Genomic DNA, 19,420 nt, shown 5'->3' on the forward strand with positions numbered 1-19,420 from the left:
TTCCTTTCCTCAGGGCCAAAAGGTTCTCCAGGGATTCTTGGCAGACTGGGTCAAATCGGCTTTGATGGGATTAAAGGCCTAAAAGGTGAACCAGGCCCGATGATGTACCCTGGACCACCAGGTGAGAATAGAAAGGAACTTGGGATATCAAACTAAATAATTATTGTTTTGGGTGCTTTAAGAAACCTGATTGTTTCTGAATTGTAACTTACCATATCATTTCTCTGTGTAAATTGGCAATGTTGGCAATTTTTATCACTGAGTTTGCTTTCTTTGGATTCAAGGTGCAAAACAGTCTGATGTATATGCAGATAAAGGAAGTAATTTATAGATCTCCAGGTTCTAACTGTTTGGACAGTAGCTCCTCTCATACCTCAGTTTGTAAACGCACTGTGTGGTGTAGTTCTGAGCCATTAAGGCCAAGAATGTCCGAGGTTCGACTCTTGGCTTGTGCTGTATTTGCTGATCTAAACCAGAGTGGAATGGAAAACTACTATTGGCTTTAGTTTTTTCCAGCCCTCTCTCTTAATCTCTTACTCTCTTTCACTGTCTCACTCTCTTCTTCACATTCACTCTCTCTCAATCTTTCCTGTCTCCTCTTTCTTTATCAATACTACTAAGGCCATTTCTCATCTGAATGCTCCTCCCGTGCTCCAAACATGCCATCTAAATCACACTGCTCTCTTCCCAAATACCACTACCCTGCTGTAAATGTACCATCCTACGTGCTCTTCCTCCACCCTACACCCTTACTTAGAATCATAGAAAGGTTATAGCATGGAAGGAGGCCATTTGACCCATCGAGTCCGCACTGGCTCTATGCAAAAGCAATCCAGCTAGCCCCACTCCCCCGCTCTATCCCTGTAGCTCTGCAAATTTTTTCCTTTCAAGTACTTATCCAATTCCCTTTTGAAGACCATGATTGAATCTGCCTCCACCACCCCCTCAATTAGTGCATTCCAGATTCTAACCACACGCTGTGTAAAGAAGTTTTTCCTCATGTCACCTTTGGTTCTTTTGCCAATCACCTTAAATCTGTATCCTCTGGTTCTTGACTCTTGCGCCAATGGGAACAGTTTCTCTCTATCGACTCTGTCTAGACCCTTCATGATTTTTGAATACCTCTATCAAATTTCCTCGCAACCATCTCTGTTCCAAGCAGAACAACCCCAGCTTCTCCAGTCTATCCACGTAACTAAAGTCCCTCATCCCTGGAATCATTCTAGTAAATCTCTTCTGCACCCTCTCTAAGGCCTTCACATCTTTCCTAAAGCAAGATGCCCAGAACTGAACACAATACTCCAGGTGTGGCCGAACCAGTGTTTTATAAAGGTTCATCATGACTTCCATACTTTTGTACTCTATGCCTCTATTTATAAAGCCCAGGATCCCGTATGCTTTTTTAACCTCTTTCTCAACCTGTCCTGCCACCTTCAATGATTTATGCACATATACTCCCAGATCTCTCTGTTCCTGTACCACTTTTAGAGTTGTGCCCTCTAATTTATATTGCCTCTCCTCGTTCTTCCTACCAAAAAGTATCACTTTGCATTTTTCTGCATTAAATTTCATCTGCCACGTGTCTACCCATGCCACCAGCCTGTCTATATCCTCTTGAAGTCTATCACTATCCTCCTCATTGTTCACTACCCTTCCAAGTTTTGTGTCATCTGCAAATTTTGAAATTGGGCTCTATACACCCAAGTCCAAGTCATTAATATATATCAAGAAAAGCAGTGGTCCCAGCACCGACCCCTGGGGAACACCACTGTACACCTCCCTCCAGTCAGAAAAACAACTGTTCACCACTACTCTCTGTTTCCTGTAACTTAGCCAATTCTGTATCCATGTTGCTGCTGTCCCCTTTATTCCATGGGACGCAATCTTGATGATAAGCCTACCATGCGGCACTTTATCAAATGCCTTTTGAAAGTCCATATACACCACATCAACTGCATTGCCCATATCTACCCTCTCTGTTACCTCATCAAAAAACTCTATGGATGGACACGTGGCAGATGAAATTCAACAAATCCGTGCTGGCTTTCCCTTATCAATCCACACTTGTCCGAGTGACTGTTAATCCTGTCCCGGATTATCATTTCTAAAAGTTCCCCCATCACTGAGGTTAAACTGACTGGTCTATATTTGCTGGGTTCACTTTGTAAAATCTCCTAGACTAACCCATTTTTCTCAAGACCGAAAACTGCAGAATTACTCATTTCCCTCAGTTTTTCTTTCCTCACACAATAAAAAGAAAAAAAGAAAGACTTGCATTTATATAGCGCCTTTCACGACCTCAAGATGTCCCAAAGCGCCTTACAGCCAATGAAGTATTTTTGAAATGTATTCACTGTTGTAATGTAGGAAACGTGGCAGCCAATTTGCACACTGCAAGGTCCCACAAACAACAATGTAATAATGACCAGATAATCTGTATTAGTGATGTGGGTTGAGGGATCAATATTGTCCAGGACACCGGGGAGAGCTTCCCTGTTCTTCTTTGAAATAGTGCCATGGGATTGTTTATGTCCACCTGAGCAGCCTCAGTTTAACGTCTCATCCGAAGAACGGCACCTCCGACAGTGCAGCACTCCCTCAGTACTGCACAACCTTGAACTCACAACCGTCCCCCTCAGAGGCAAGAGTGTGCTACCACTGAGCCACAGCTGACACCTAAAAAAAACATTTTCCAAACCTAAGTTTTCCAAACCCAAGCTCAGCACCCTCTAAACGTTACTTCTTGATTTACCTTATCTTCTCTACTACGCTTCTCAAACTTAAAGGTGGTCTGTCCTAAAGGCAATGGTTCTTCTGTTTGATTTCTCTATAAAAATAAAAATAAGTGGCTAGGTAGAGAAAAATCAGCCACTTATTTATTATTTAGTGATCCTTGTGTACACATGCATGGACACTGGATGAGGACAGGATCAGGGTCAGTTACGTCGGCTCCACAGCCTGTAAACACCCACTCTGAAGAAGGGGTGTTTAAGTGAGGTACTGAAGTGCTGTCAGCATCTATAGAAAATAAGAACATTAGAGGAAAAACATGTGGCAGAAATATAAAGATGTGAGCCTACATATCACTGTTTGCAATAACAGCATTTGAATGCTTAATGTGTTATTAGGCATTCACCTATCAGCAGTTTTAACAAAGGTGTTAATTCATTTTAACATGGGGTAATCGCTCCATTGAAATAGTGGACAGAGGAATGCAATTTCTAGCCTATAATGTAACATGCTCGTGGTTATGATGGTTCTACAAAATAAGATTTGCTGATGATTTTTGACGTACATTTGCATAAAACGGTAGCAGTTTTTGGGAAGGGTAGTAGCACTTAGAAAGAGAGCAGTGAAATTTGAAAAGATTAACAGTATTTGAGAAAGGAGCAGCAAAGGGCTGAAGAAGACTAGTAACATCCAGGATGGTGCAAGTGGATACTTTGAGAAGATAATGGCAGTCCAGAAGTAAACAGTGGTGATCTTGGGCAAAACAGTATTACCGGGGATGCCTGTGACAGTGACGTTTGGGAGGGTAGCAGGACTATTTGGAAAAGGCAGTGATGGACGTGTGGGATATGTCAGACAATAATACAGTCCAGTGGATCTGACTGGTTGGTTTTTGTTTAGCTTTAGTTCACAGCTTGTCAACGGTTCTTGGGAACAATACAGCTAACTTGCAGCTTCATACTTTTTCTCAGGTTTGCAAGGATCATTTGGTGATCCAGGTCGTCAGGGACCTCCTGGATCATCTAGTGATGGAGCTCAAGGCGTTCCAGGCGTTCCAGGTACTTCGGGAGAAAAAGGTCCACCTGGCGATTCATCTGAAGGTCCTCCCGGGGCCCCTGGACTATTCGGAAGAAGAGGCTCAACAGGCGCTAAAGGAGATACTGGAGATCTAGGCTCTCCAGGAAGCCGAGGTAACTTTTAAAAGTCATTTCTTTCCTTTTTTATTTTCTACTAATCACCTTATACTGAGGGTAATTAATGAATTCTTAATTACTTATAATGGAGTTTGATATCTTGAACTTGGTTTCACTGTATCCCTATTTGGAAATTGACTTGATGGCACTTTGCATCTTCAGTACAATACATTATAGGATAGAGGCCCAATAATATCTGATTTGGAATGGGATTGTTGATTATTGGGATCTAATCTGTGAACAATAATCTACATTTATGGTGCAATTGGAGCAGAACTTTCTACAAAAATGTCTACTCACAGCTTGTCTCTGATTTATCAGGTTTAAAGCATCAAAAACTGTGAAGAACGAGAGAACTTAGACAACAGTAATTGTACAGAGAATTCCTTGTTATGATCTGTGATATTATATGGCAATTCTAGTGACTATGTTAATGTTAAATGAATCATTAATCTTACAGCTCTAAATATTTAACTCATTAATATCTAACCTCCGCACAGAGCAACTCCCTCAGGAGACCACCTGCCCCTTTTTATTCCCATTCAGATGGTGTGATGGACAGGTTAGTGAGCAGTGCAGCAGGTCATGTGCCAGCCTGAATCACACTCAACAGCAGACTGCCGTCTGCATACACATGAATAAAACAAAAATGAAATACTGCATTTCGTACACAGTGACATTAAATTGCTAGCAAACAACCCTCTTCTTGGAGAGTTATACATCATTACACCTGGTAAAAATATACATTTTTGTTACCATTTAAAGAATGGGAGAGGTTGAGCTCAGAAGCAAGATGGATATTCACTTAAAACTGCATTTTCAGTTTTATATAGGTTATTACATAGAGTTACATAGCTGGAGAGTCTAGAACTAGGGGTCATAATCTCAAGATAAGGGGTCGGCCATTTAGGACCGAGATGAGGAAAACTTTCTTCACTCAAGAGATTTGTGAATCTTTGGAATTCTCTACCCCAGAGGGTGTGGATACTCAGTCATTGAGTATATTTAAGACTGAGATCGATAGATTTTTGGACTCGGGGGGAATCAAGGGATATGGGGATAGGGCGGGAAAGTGGAGTTGAGGTAGAAAATCAGCCATGATCTCATTGAATGGTGGAGCAGGCTCGAGGGCCCGTATGGCCTACTCCTGCTTCTATTTCTTATGTTCTTATGTTCTTACAGCACAGAAACAGGCCATTCGACCCAAATGGTCTATGCCAGCATTTATGCTGCACATGAGCCTCCTCCCACCCCTCCTCATCTAACCCTATCATGCTGCATTGTAGACTGTAAATTAAACTCTAAAAGAACAATTCATCAGATGGGGTTCCTTCCTTGTGTTGTCCTTCCAAAGTTCATAGCCTTAGCGAAGGGTGAGAGGGAGAAGACGTGAGTAAACTTGACTACAGTTCTTTGGTTCATCTCTTTGCTTTAGAATGCTTGATTAAAGGCCTATTTAGCATCTTATTTCCTGGTCATTCTTCATTGGTGGAAAAGCTAATTAGTACCTTACGACAAAGAGTGAATTTAAAATATTTATTGGCCATTTTCAAATCGTCTAGTTCTTATAATCTTAAGGCTAGCTTTCTGTAGCATTTTATAGTCTTGCTTTTTTCACCTCTTGCCATTTCCCTCTATCTAGTCATTACAAATACTAATATCATTCAGGATTGAGATTCCAAATTGTGTTTATTGGACGGAGCAAGAATACTCTTAAGAGTTGAACTCTTTTTAGTACATTGATTAATGCATTTACATTAAGTTCCTATCTGCATTATTTTAACAAAGTCACTAACACATTTATTTTGTGTTAATGACTTTGTTAAAATGCAACAAACAGGAATTTAACCAGTGCACAAAAATGTCACACTGAAGAATGTCTTTGTGGATCTGACTGTAGATTTATTACTTTATTAAGCAGATGTTACTTACAGGAATCTAATGGTAAATGTGTGTAAATTTGTATGCCCTGACTGAAATTCTCCTGTGGGATGCATTTACCTTAAACAATTTAATCAAGATAGCAGAGAGAAGAACTTCAGGTGAATGTATTAAATGTTCCCATAATGTATTTTCTGAGTTGTGGTTCTGAATACATAGCATACCTAGTTTCTGTTCGAGTATAGTTTCATAGTATGATACAGCACAGAAGGAGGCCATTCGACCCTTCGTGCCTGTGCCGTCTCTCTGAAACAGCTACCAGTTAGTCCCATTCCCCTGCTCTTTCCCCCTAGCCCTGTAAATGTTTTCCCTTCAAGTATTTATCCAATTCCCTTTTGAAAGTTATTATTAGATCTGCTTCCACCACCCTTTCAGGCAGTACATTCCAGATCATAACAACTTGTTGCCGACCCTTCTCCCACTGGAAACAGTTTCTCCTTATTAATTTTATCAAAATCCTTCATGATTTTGAACATCTCTATCAAATCTCCTCTTAATCTTCTCTGCTGCAAGGAGAACAACCCCAGCTTCTCCAGTTTCTCCACTTAACCAAAGTCCCTCATCCCTGGTACCATTCTAGTAAATCTCTGCATCCTCTCTAATGCCTTGACATCCTTCCAAAGTGTGGTGCCCAGAATTGAAAACAAGACTCCAGCTGAGGCCGAACCGGTGTTTTACAAAGGCTTACATAACCTCCTTGCTTTTGTACTCTATGGGGGTGATTTTAAACCCCAAGAATGGGTGAGTTGGGGGCGCTTGGGAGTTGAAAATAGTTGTTTTTTTGGGTTGCAAACGCAAAATTTTCGGACTTTGCATTCCCAGTGGGAAGCCTGTACTTTTACACGCCAACATTAAACCCGGAAATAAAGCTGGGTTGCGGTCGCTAACCCTAACCATAACCCAAAAAACAAATACTTTCAACTCCCACCCGCCCCCAACCCACCCGTTCTTGGGGTTTAAAATCACCCCCTATGCCTCTATTAATGCAGTTCTAAGTAACAATTCTTATTTGTTTTTACTATTTTTAGGACGGGATGGAATTCCGGGATTCCCAGGTCTTAAAGGAGTCCAAGGTGATCGAGGCCTGACTGGATTGCCAGGGAATCCTGGCCCAGCAGGTTTTCCTGCAGAGAGAGGAGACCCAGGTCCAGAGGGGCCTCCAGGGTGTCCAGGTTTACGTGGCCCCCAAGGTAAAGGGTATTTGAAACTTCATGCCATAACTGGGGGATTTGCACATGCAGAAGCCAATTCACATCAGAAGACCATGTTTCTCTTTGGTCTATCCCATGCAGTCCTTTTTTGAATTGTTGGTCCTATTTATTTCCATTGAAGTCATTGACTCCAATGTTAATAAATATCGGGAGAGATGTATAACAGGCTGCTGATCCGATATCGCCTGTTTTACACTATCGCTCAAAGTTGAAATTACCCCCTAAGTGTTTGATAATGATTTTACGTGGAAGATCTCCCATTAATGTTTTCAGCTTTTTTCTTAAATGCATGTTTCACTGACCCCTATGTTCCAAGTGGCTTGACTAGATCTGGAATTTGTTCACAGTCTTTATTTACAAATTCACTCACAGAATTCATTTCACATTTCCTTAGAACCTGCGATTTGTCTTCCCAGCTTCTGCCTTATGAAGTTCAGGCCTACATTTTACATCTACCATGTACTCTTGAAAGTCTTGCATAAAATGTGCACTTCCAATAAATGTCACTTCCTTCCTGTAATGCTTTTCTCATCACATTTTCTTCATTGTTATAAAACAAATTATTCCCCAACTCGCCACAAGCAACACCACAGAAGTAAATTTAAAAATATATTTTAATCCCATTTTTTATGATTGATAATCCACCATTCCATTTTTTTTTACTTGCTGCTAAACCCATTTTAATTAACTTACAATATAGGGTATTGTCTTATTGTAGGGGATACAGTACCTTGTACGATTGATAGGAATATTATACTATTGGGTATACAATGCCTTACATGTATCATAGGGAATATAGTGCTTTGTGTGCTTATCTTTTTAATGTGTATGTAAGTGAAAACTACTGAATCTTCAATTTTTTTCTTGTTTCAGGTATTTCTCAGAAAGGATATCCAGGAAATCCAGGTCCCTTAGGCCCAGCAGGGATGAAGGGTCTTCATGGAATTCCTGGGAATCCGGGAGCATCTGGTCCCATTGGCATCCAAGGCCAACCGGGTCCTGTGGGCAACAGCGGAATACCCGGGTTTCCTGGTCCAACGGGTAGGTTATGTAAAATACCCCATATTTCCTGCTTGTAAGCAATTGTGCAATTTCATCCATACTTACATTTTAAAAGTAGACTATTCTTCGTTTAACATCCTTCAGAAACAGATTACTAATCCAACTCATCAAGAGGGGAAAAATCACATGGGCCCTGATTTTAACCGCCCCCACCTGGCGGAAACCGGGTGGGGGGGGTCTGTTAAAATAACACGTGTCAGTTACCCCCAGCAATCCTGCTTCCTTCCCAGCGTGTCCCCATATTAACCTGCTGATTTGAGTAGGCGAGCAGGACACCCGCAGGAAGGAAGCGGAGATTGGGGGGGTGCAGTGTTGGCTCCTTTATAGAATCATAGAATCATAGAAGTTTACAACATGGAAACAGGCCCTTCGGCCCAACATGTCCATGTCACCCAGTTTATACCACTAAGCTAGTCCCAATTGCTTGCACTTGGCCCATATCCCTCTTTACCCATCTTACCCATGTAACTGTCCAAATGCTTTTTAAAAGACAAAATTGTACCCGCCTCTACTACTGCCTCTGGCAGCTCGTTCCAGACACTCACCACCCTTTGAGTGAAAAAATTGCCCCTCTGGACTCTTTTGTATCTCTCCCCTCTCACCTTAAATCTATGCCCCCTCGTTATAGACTCCCCTACCTTTGGGAAAAGATTTTGACTATCTACCTTATCTATGCCCCTCGTTATTTTATAGACTTCTATAAGATCACCCCTAAACCTCCTACTCTCCAGGGAAAAAAGTCTCAGTCTATCCAACCTCTCCCTATAAGTCAAACCATCAAGTTTGTAAGGCAAAACCTGCTGGGAGCCAGATCCCGAGCCAGAAGAGGCCAAGAAGGTAAGTTTGAAATTTATTTTTCAGGTTTTCTTGTGGGCGAGGAGAGGCAGGAGTGCTCCTCTGGGCCTCACAAGGAAGTCCAGGGCCTCTCTTGAACCAGGCTACCCCCTCTCCCCCCGATCACAGCAAGACTTCCCCCGGCCCCAATCACAAGGGGCAGCACAGTTAAGCCTAATCCTGTCCTCCCTAACATCCAAACACACACACAATTTCCAGTAAGGGTCACTGGACAGTGATCAGGAACAGGCACCCTCAACAATTTTCTCCTCCCCATCATAGGGCAATTGCAGTACCACACTATGTTCCAGATGAAATCAGCTCAGATTGAGAATCAAACTTGTGACAACTACTGAGAGGTAAACTCACTCGGCCAACTTGGGGGTGAAACTGAAAAAAGGGGTCGCTGAATGGATGGGTCATTGGTGTAATAACGGAGGCCACTTACTGATATGTTTACTTTATAATATGTGGGATCATTCATTGAGTGTGTTCCTTTCATGGACTAGGTAGCAAAGGTATCCAAGGCATTCAGGGATTTCCAGGAGCATCAGGTTCACAAGGATCTCCAGGAATCCCTGGAAAACAAGGACGAATAGGGGATGATGGAATACAAGGCCCTGATGGAGAAAGAGGGATCCACGGAAACAAAGGTATCAGAAATAGGATTTCTTTTTGACATGTTACCTTAGAGGTGTAATGTATTTTAGCATTTTCTTCAGACACATTAAGTAAATGTCAATTTAGTCCATTTGCAACTTTATTTAATTACTGGGACCAGCATTTATATTATGAAAATAATGGCCATTCTTTTGTGTTTTATGATAGATTGGGACCTGAGGTTTATGAATTCTACTCCTCTCTTTTTAAAAGAAATATTTCTTCCTTTCTTTACATCTCCAGCATCACAGACCATACTTCAACCACACTCCAGGCCTCGGGTTCTTAAGTTCACTGTTTGAAAGAGTGTGAGTGTGGTGTGTTTTATTTTCCCTGTCTCCCTTTGCGTCTCCCTTTGTGCATGGTCCTTCCATGTGATGGCCCAACTTGGATGAGGAACTCACCATATGGGGAATTGTCACAACTTTGGCCCATTTTCCACAGAAAGGATTTGGAAAAGAATTATATTTAAATGTTGGGTCTTCAAAGCAAACTGTATTCACTTTTTTAAAAAGGACTGAGAAGAAAGATGGTTAAATACTAATGAAGTTATTTTCTTGAAGGCAAAAAACAATGAGCAATTTGTTTGCCTGTCCTGGTAATTGACAAACACCTCATGCCTATTGTGCTGGGAAGTCCCTGGTCCTGGCCTTGGTGTCCAAGAAAAACAGATGCTGGTAGATCAGCCAAACTTGTATTCTAGGTTACCTGATGCTGTGTGACTAGATTCAGTACTTCTGCCATCCATGTTTATAGTGCTTCAATTCCAAGTAATTATCATCAGAGTAATCATGATATTGTTACTGTGTGAGATCAGAATAGCCACTTTGCCTCTGCAATCATTTCCAGATATCAGCAACAACACATACTTAGCACACTGATTCTGTGTAGAGATCAGAACAGACTCTTTGTCAGAGTAATCTTTGTCAGAGTAATACTTTCCACATAATAATAATAACAGGATGGTTTTAGCTCATTGCTTCTATATGGAGATTATATCAGAAGCTTGTGATCACAGCACAGCATCCACACATTAGCCCCGATTTTAACTCTGGGTGGGAATCGGATGGGCGATGGCCGAAATGGGCCGCAAACCATCCTGACCTCAGCAGCATGAGTCCTGGCTGATTTTAACTTCCTGGCTTTATCTGTGTACTCCCGGTCAGTTTCCTGCCGAAACCGACGGTAAGTGACAGCTGGCTGGTGGATGGGAGCGGAATGTCGGGCGCCGTTGGCGACCGATGGAACAGTCCCTAGCACTTAGGTAAGTATCAGGGAGGGAGTTTAAGAAGGGCTTCGAGTTCCGGGTGAGGGACCAGGGGGAAGGGGAGACCTTGTGGGGCCAGGAGGAGCAGTATTCCTGCTCCTCCTGGCCCCACAAGGAAAATTTAAAAAAAGATAAAAAGACTTGCCTCATGGCCCTGACTCCTCTTCCCACTAGGTTGTCCTGGCAGGAAATCCACAATGGCTTCCCCGCTGAGGCCCATGGTTAAAATAGCAGTTGGGAAGCGATAACATCATTGGAGCCTGATCTTCATATTTAAAGAAGGACCCTGCCGGTTTCCATGGGTGGCCTCCCCACCTACTCAAATGAACAGGTTAAAATCAAAGACTGCGGGAGGAGAATGGCCCAGTTTCTGATGGGCGGGCAGAGTTAAAATCGCCCCTTTTGTTTCTGTTTGGAAATTGGAGGAGATACTGTAACATAGAGGGCCCACAAAGTGAAATAACATCGAGCCCACAACTGGACTTCCACCCTACTTTGGTTGCCTGGTGATTACTGGGCTGTTGTGAATCTTAGCCTCTGGTGGTTCTTTTGATAATTCCAAATCTCATGTCCCTCGGATTTATTCACATAATTTAATTTTAATAGGGGATTCGAAAGGATTTCAATCATTTTTAGGGAGCTCAAACTGGTTATGTTACTAAGTTGCAAGAAAATAATCATACTAACAGAAAAGGATCAACTGCTTTGTTTCAGGAGAAATAGGGGACCCGGGAGAAGTATTACCGCCTGTTATTATTTATGTGAAAGGTACCCGTGGAATCCCAGGTCTTCTTGGTGAACATGGATTTACAGGACCAAGAGGTAAGGAAAACACACTCTTCAACATACCAACTTTCAAATGCCTTAGATTTTGGTTAAGGGCTAGAGAAACTGGGATGGTTCTCCTTAGAGCAGAGCGGAGAAGGTTAAGGGGAGATTTGATAGAGGTGTTCAAAATCATGAAGGGTTTTGATAGAGTCAATAAGGAGAAACTGTTTCTAGTTTTGGGTAATTAGCAAAAGAACCAAATGCGATGGGTGCAGTTTTAGCCTACCTCCGAGTGCATGCTGACCCGCAGCAGAAAATTGCACTTAGTGCTGCACAAAATTGCAGGTAATGGCAATACCGAAGCCATAAAAATACCTGATGTGGGAAGTGAAAAAACTTACATGTGCTATAAGGGCCCTGGCCTAGATTTAAATCCGACTCTTAGAGGTAAGAGCATCGGCTTATAACTGAACAAATACCTAGTGCCTTGAGTGCAGCTATTTGCAACATAGTTATAAAGTGAAGTAGAATCAAAAGTTTTTTGTAAAAATCTTAATGTTTTAGTGGTGAGACCAGCATTGTGTTCAAGGTTTCAATGTGTTGTGACATCCCACTAATGCCAATGACATACATGTGTTAGAGGTTTGGAAGAGTAGGCTAATGGACCAGTGGTCTTCTTCTGTTTAAAACATTGCTGTGTTACTATGATATGGCCTTTTTGGGTCCTGAAGTGGCTTTTTTAATGTTACATTAACTGTTTTTAATGACTGTTTCAGGTGAAAGGGGAGTGCCTGGGAATCCAGGAATCCCTGGATTCCCTGGCAGGCCTGGTTTTCCAGGCTCCAAGAACGGTTTTCCGGGGATAACTGGACCATCAGGTCCACCTGGACGACAAGGGTTTATGGGACAAAAAGGTCAAAGAGGTATCATTGGATTTCCTGGAATGAATGGTGAGAAAGTAAGTATGTGGAATCAATATAACCACTTAATCAGATATTTGCTATAACATCAGAGCCATTGTATTACAAAGGGTTCAGTATAATTTCAGTTTGTGGTATATTTGCTTTTAGGGTGACATAGGACAATCGGGATTACCTGGAGTGCAAGGTGCACCTGGTTATAAAGGAACAAAAGGTATGCGTACAACTGATTAGCTCCTCACAAGATATCAATGAACTTATTGGATAGGATGAAAATAGATAGAGGAGGTACTTAAAAGATTGGCAGTACTCAAAGTAGAAAAGTCACCCGGTCCAGATGGGATGCATCCTAGGTTACTGAGGGAAGTAAGGATAGAAACTGTTGGAGGCTCTGGCCACAATCCTCCTTAGATATGGTAGTGGTGCCAGAGGACTGGAGGATTGCAAATGTTACACATCTGTTCAAAAAAGGGAAGAGGGATAAACCCGACAATTACAGGTCAGTCAGCTTAATGTTGGTGGTGGGGAAACTTTTAAAGACAATAATCTGGGACAAAATTAATTGGTGCTTGGAAAAGTATGGGCTAATAAATGAAAGTCAACACGGATTTGTTAAAGGAAAACTGTGCTCGACTAACTTGATTGAGTTCTTTGATGAAGTAACGGAGAGGGTTGATGAGGGTACTGCGGTTGATGTGTATATGGACTTTCAAAAGGCATTTGATAAAGTAACACATAATAGACTTGTTAGCAAAATTAAAGCCCATGGGATTAAAGGGACAATGGCAGCGTGGATACAAAACTGGCTAAAGCACAGAAAGCAGAGAGTTGTGGTGAACAGGTGTTTTTCAGACTGAAGTGAAGTATAGAGTTGTGTTCCCCAGGGGTAAGTATTAGGACCACTGCTCTTTTTGATATTTGTCAATGACCTGGACTTGGGTATAGAGGGTATAATTTCAAAGTTTGCAGATGACATGAAACTCGGAAATGTAGTAAATAATATGTAGGATAGTTGCAGACTTCAGGAGGACATAGACAGACTGGTGAAATGGGCAGACACATGTCAGATGAAATTTAACACAGAGAAGTGTGAAGTGATACATTTTGGTAGGAAGAATGAGGAGAGGTAATATAAACTAAATGGTACAATTTTAAAGGGGGCGCAGGAACAGACAGACTTGGGGGTGTATGTACACAAATCTTTGAAGGTGGCAGGACGAGCTGAGAAGGCTGTTAAAAAAGTATATGGGATCCTGAGCTTTATTAATAGAGACATAAAGTAAGGAAGTTATGCTGAACCTTTATTAAATGCTAATTATGCCGCAGCTGGAGTCTTGTGTTCAATTCTGGGCACTACCCTTTAGGAAAAATGTCAAGACCTTAGAGAGGATGCAGAAAAGATTTACTAGAATGGTACCAGAGATGAGGGACTTCAGTTAGGTGGAGAGACTGGAAAAGGTGGGGTTGTTTTTTTTTTTATTCGTTCATGGGATGTGGGCGTCGCTGGCGAGGCCGGCATTTATTGCCCATCCCTAATTGCCCTTGAGAAGGTGGTGGTGAGCCACCTTCTTGAATCGCTGCAGTCCATGTGGTGAAGGTTCTCCCACAATGCTATTAGGTAGGGAGTTCCAGGATTTTGACCCAATGACGATGAAGGAACGGCGATATATTTCCAAGTCGGGATAGTGTGTGACTTGGAGGGGAACGTGCAGGTGGTGGTGTTCCCATGTGCCTGCTGCCCTTGTCCTTCTAGGTGGTAGAGGCTGCAAGTTTGGGAGGTACTGTCGAAGAAGCCTTGGCGAGTTGCTGCAGTGCATCCTATGGATGATACACCCTGCAGCCATGGTGCACCGGTGGTGAAGGGAGTGAATGTTTAGGGTGATGGGTGGGCTGCTTTGTCCTGGATGGTGTCGAGCTTCTTGAGTGTTGTTGGAGCTGCACTCATCCAGGCAAGTGGAGAGTATTCCATCACACTCCTGACTTGTGCCTTGTAGATGGTGGAAAGGCTTTGGGGAGTCAGGAGGTGAGTCACTCGCCACAGAATACCCAGCCTCTGACCTGCTCTTGTAGCCACAGTATTTATGTGGCTGGTCCAGTTAAGTTTCTGGCCAATGGTGACCCCCAGGATGTTGATGGTGAGGGATTCAGTGATGGTAATGCTGTTGAATGTCAAGGGGAGGTGGTTAGACTCCCTCTTGTTGGAGATGGTCATTGCCTGGCACTTGTCTGGCGCGAATGTTACCTGGGGTTGTTCTCCTTAGAGCAGAGAAGGTTAAGGAGAGATTTGATAGAGGTGTTCAAAATCATTACTAGTTTTGATAGAGTAAATAGGGAGAAACTGTTTCCAGTGGGCAGAAGGGTCGGTAACCAGAGGATACAGATTTAAGATGATTGGCAAAAGAACTAGAGGCGACATGAAAAAACATTTTTTTACGCAGCGAGTTGTAATGATCTGGAATGCATTGCCTGAAAGGATGGTGGAACCATAGTCAATAGTAAATTTCAAAAGGGAATTAGATAAATACTTGAAGGGAAAAAAATTGCAGGGCTATGGGCAAAGAGCAGGGGAATGCGGGTAATTGGATAGCTCTTTCAAAGAGCCGGCATAGGCACGATGGGCCAAATGGCCTCCTCCTGTGCTGTACCTACTCTGATGCTATGATACTATGAACTTGTGGATTTCTATCAAAGCCATGAATTGTACACTCAACCCATGGGGCCAACAATTACTCTCACTGATCTGAGGTAGCGAGTTTGAGTTGCTATGACCTCTACAACTTGAATGATTGTTATTCTGGGCCTCAAATTCACAAGCTTCCGGTTAGTTGTTGAGTAAATTTCCTTGTGAGCTCCCAACATACATATTTCATAAATTTATTTTAAAATTTTACTGAGATCCCCGATAGTCCAGTAAGTAAATGTACTACCTGTTGTACAACTAAGCCGTACACCATGCACGGTAAGGTTCCAGGTTCGATTTCTGGTCCTCGCTGAGTTGAGCAGCACTTGGGGTGCTATACATAGCCTCTCTGCCCCTGGTCTAGAAAGCGAAAAAAGTCAGCTAGGGTTCCCACTGCTGATCACTTTGCAGTCGGTCAGATAGAAGCGGGAAAGAAGTGGGTAAGTCCACCGTTCCATCTTAACTGAACCTCTGCCTGGTTTCCGCCAGGTGGGGGGCATTAAAGTTAAGGCCTATATGCCTGAAACAGAAAGTGTTCCATTCTCCATAACTAACATCCGTCATGTTGATGAGCATAAAAATTCACACAAAAAAATAAGGGGATCAAAAAGGAAGATGATATTTAATAAGGTTGTCAAATGAGAGATGAAGATACACTTTTCTTAAAGGAGCAGAATACACACACCAGTACACTGAATGAAGAAATAGACAATTGCCTCTCCGAGCACAAGGTCAGCCTAATGTTATTATTACCCATTATATTATAATCTTCCTTTACAAAGAAACTATCAATGCTTCTTTCAACAGGTGACACAGGTGATAGTATCAGTTTCCCGGGATTTCCTGGACCAAAGGGGTCGACTGGTGATCCTGGAGAGCCAGGTAAAGTGTAACTAACTGTTCAAGAATCAAAAACGCCAGTGACTAGAACACCATTCTTCGATATCTAGGCCCTGTATTTGAGTCCAGCACTATCTGATAGGGTGAAGTCTTCTTGCAGTGTTGACTTTAAGGGAGTGGATTTCTGTGGGGGTTTCTCCTGATCATTTTCTGTAACTTCAACGGAAGAGCAGAAGAAACCCTGGAAAAATGGTTTAAACCATTTAAGTTATTTCTCCGAGGTTTCCGCTACTCTTCCACTGAAGTTACTATGGACAAATGGAAGAACTCCCGTGGAAATTCATCCTCTAAGCGTCCTATGTGAAATAAGCCTGGCTAGTCTAGGTTCCTACTGGGCAAAGGGCCACAGCACAAAACCACCCTTAGTTTGATATAGTTGGCAATCTGCCTTAGACTACAAAGGTGGCTGGTGTGGGAGTCGGAAACATCACACTAATCTAAGAGAAGTTGTTTTTCTGAGGCTGCGATTAAGCCATGTTGTTGGGGTAGAGCAGTCGGAGTTTTACTTGGTACCTGGCTGAGAAATTTATCACTTTTACTCTGAATCTAACCCATGACGTATCTGATCTGGGAACTTTAAATACTAATACAAGGCATGTGACACTAGAAAGTGTTCCATTCTACAATACTAACATTTTTCACCTTGATGAAGATAAAAACTCACCATAAGTATAATCTAGAAATTACTATTACGAATGTTAGCAACCAATGTTTAATGTACCTATATAACATTCCTCTGTCTGTTATTTTATTGGAGGTGTTAACTCATTTAAAATAAACAGGTAATTAGTTCTAGAGTCTTAAAACTTAAGATATTCAGGGTACGGTAGCATAGTGGTTATGTTACTGGACTAGTAATCCAGAGGCCTAGACTAAAATCCAGAGTCATGAGTTCAAATCCCGCCACGGCAGCTGGGGAAATTAAATTCAATTAATTAATTAAATTCAATTAATTAAATAAAAATCTGGAATTAAAATACTAGTATCAGTAACGATGGCCATGAAACTACTGGATTGTTGGAAAAACCCATCTGGTTCACGAATGTCCTTTAGGGAAGGAAACCTGCTGTCCTTACCCGGTCTGGCCGAGATGTGACTCCAGATCCACAGCAATGTGGTTGATTCTGAAATGGCCTAGCAAGCCACTCAGTTGTAAAATCTCGCTACGAAAAGTCATAATAAGAATAAAACCGGACGGAACACCTGGCATCGGACCACTAGGCACCGGACACGACAACGGCAAACCAAGCCCATTCAACCCTGCAAAGTCCTCCTCACTAACATCTGGGGACTTGTGCCAAAATTGGGAGAGCTGTCCCACAGACTAGTCAAGCAACAGCCTGACATAGCCATACTCACAGAATCATACCTTTCAGCCAATGTCCCAGACTCTTCCATCACCATCCCTGGGTATGTCCTGTCCCACCGGCAGGACAGACCAACCAGAGGTGGTGGTACAGTGATATACAGTCAGGAGGGAGTGGCCCTGGGAGTCCTCAACATTGACTCTGGACCCCATGAAATCTCATGGCATCAGGCCAAACATGGGCAAGGAAACCTCCTGCTGATAAGCACCTACCGTCCTCCCTCAGCTGATGAATCAGTCCTCCTCCATGTTGAGCACCACTTGGAGGAAGCACTGAGGGTAGCAAGGGCACAGAGTGTACTCTGGGTGGGGGACTTCAATGTCCATCACCAAGAGTGGCTCGGTAGCACCACTAGTGACCGAGCTGGCTGAGTCCTGAAGGACATAGCTGCCAGACTGGGCCTGTGGCAGGTGGTGAGCGAACCAACACGAGGGAAAAACTTACTTGACCTCGTCCTCACCAATCTACCTGTCGCAAATGCATCTGTCCATGACAGTATTGGTAGGAGTGACCACCGCACAGTCCTCATGGAGACGAAGTCCCGTCTTAGCACTGAGTACACCATCCAACGTGTTGTGTGGCACTACCACAGTGCTAAATGGGATAGATTCAGAACAGATCTGGCAGCTCAAAACTGGGCATCCATGAGGTGCTGTGGGGCAGCAGCAGAATTGTATTCCAGCACAATCTGTAACCTCATGGCCCAGCATATTCCTCACTCTACCATTACCAACAAGCCAGGGGATCAACCCTGGTTCAATGAGGAGTGCAGAAGAGCATGCCAGGAGCAGCACCAGGCGTACCTAAAAATGAGGTGCCAACCTGGTGAAGCTACAACTCAGGACTACATGCATGCTAAACAGCGGAAGCAACATGCTATAGACAGAGCTAAGCGATTCTACAACCAACGGATCAGATCAAAGCTCTGCAGTCCTGCCACATCCAGTCGTGAATGGTGGTGGACAATTAAACAACTAACGGGAGGAGGAGGCTCTGCAAACATCCCCATCCTCAATAATGGCGGAGTCCAGCACGTGAGTGCAAAAGACAAGGCTGAAGCGTTTGCAACCATCTTCAGCCAGAAGTGCCGAGTGGATGATCCATCTCGGCCTCCTCCCGATATCCCCACCACCACGGAAGCCAGTCTTCGGCCAATTCGATTCACTCCACGTGATATCAAGAAACGGCTGAGTGCACTGGATACAGCAAAGGCTATGGGCCCCGACAACATCCCAGCTATAGTGCTGAAGACTTGTGCTCCAGAACTAGCTGCGCCTCTAGCCAAGCTGTTCCAGTACAGCTGCAACACTGGCATCTACCCGACAATGTGGAAAATTGCCCAGATATGTCCTGTCCACAAAAAGCAGGACAAATCCAATCCGGCCAATTACCGCCCCATCAGTCTACTCTCAATCATCAGCAAAGTGATGGAAGGTGTCGTCGACAGTGCTATCAAGCGGCACTTACTCACCAATAACCTGCTCACCGATGCTCAGTTTGGGTTCCGCCAGGACCACTCGGCTCCAGACCACATTATAGCCTTGGTCCAAACATGGACAAAAGAGCTGAATTCCAGAGGTGAGGTGAGAGTGACTGCACTTGACATCAAGGCAGCATTTGACCGAATGTGGCACCAAGGAGCCCCAGTAAAATTGAAGTCAATGGGAATCAGGGGGAAAACTCTTCAGTGGCTGGAGTCATACCTAGCACAAAGGAAGATGGTAGTGGTTGTTGGAGGCCAATCATCTCAGCCCCAGGACATTGCTGCAGGAGTTCCTCAGGGCAGTGTCCTTGGCCCAACCATCTTCAGCTGCTTCATCAATGACCTTCCCTCCATCATAAGGTCAGAAATGGGGATGTTCGCTGATGACTGCACATTGTTCAGTT

General features: G+C 43.2%; 1 protein-coding gene across 1 annotated transcript in view; it reads left to right on the forward strand.

Moving 5' to 3' along the window:
• Positions 1-19,420, forward strand: part of LOC137331753 (collagen alpha-4(IV) chain-like) — a 144,675-nt gene that overhangs the window by 106,285 nt on the left and 18,970 nt on the right. Inside the window, exons 28-36 of the mRNA XM_067995736.1 lie at positions 14-121; positions 3,702-3,920; positions 6,893-7,054; positions 7,949-8,116; positions 9,481-9,624; positions 11,613-11,720; positions 12,443-12,624; positions 12,737-12,800; positions 16,074-16,148. Coding sequence (XP_067851837.1) covers positions 14-121; positions 3,702-3,920; positions 6,893-7,054; positions 7,949-8,116; positions 9,481-9,624; positions 11,613-11,720; positions 12,443-12,624; positions 12,737-12,800; positions 16,074-16,148 — 1,230 coding nt within the window. The remainder of the gene's footprint in view (positions 1-13; positions 122-3,701; positions 3,921-6,892; positions 7,055-7,948; positions 8,117-9,480; positions 9,625-11,612; positions 11,721-12,442; positions 12,625-12,736; positions 12,801-16,073; positions 16,149-19,420) is intronic.

The sequence above is a fragment of the Heptranchias perlo genome, chromosome 13 (genome assembly GCF_035084215.1).
Source record: "Heptranchias perlo isolate sHepPer1 chromosome 13, sHepPer1.hap1, whole genome shotgun sequence".
NCBI classification, from domain to species: Eukaryota; Metazoa; Chordata; class Chondrichthyes; order Hexanchiformes; family Hexanchidae; genus Heptranchias; species Heptranchias perlo.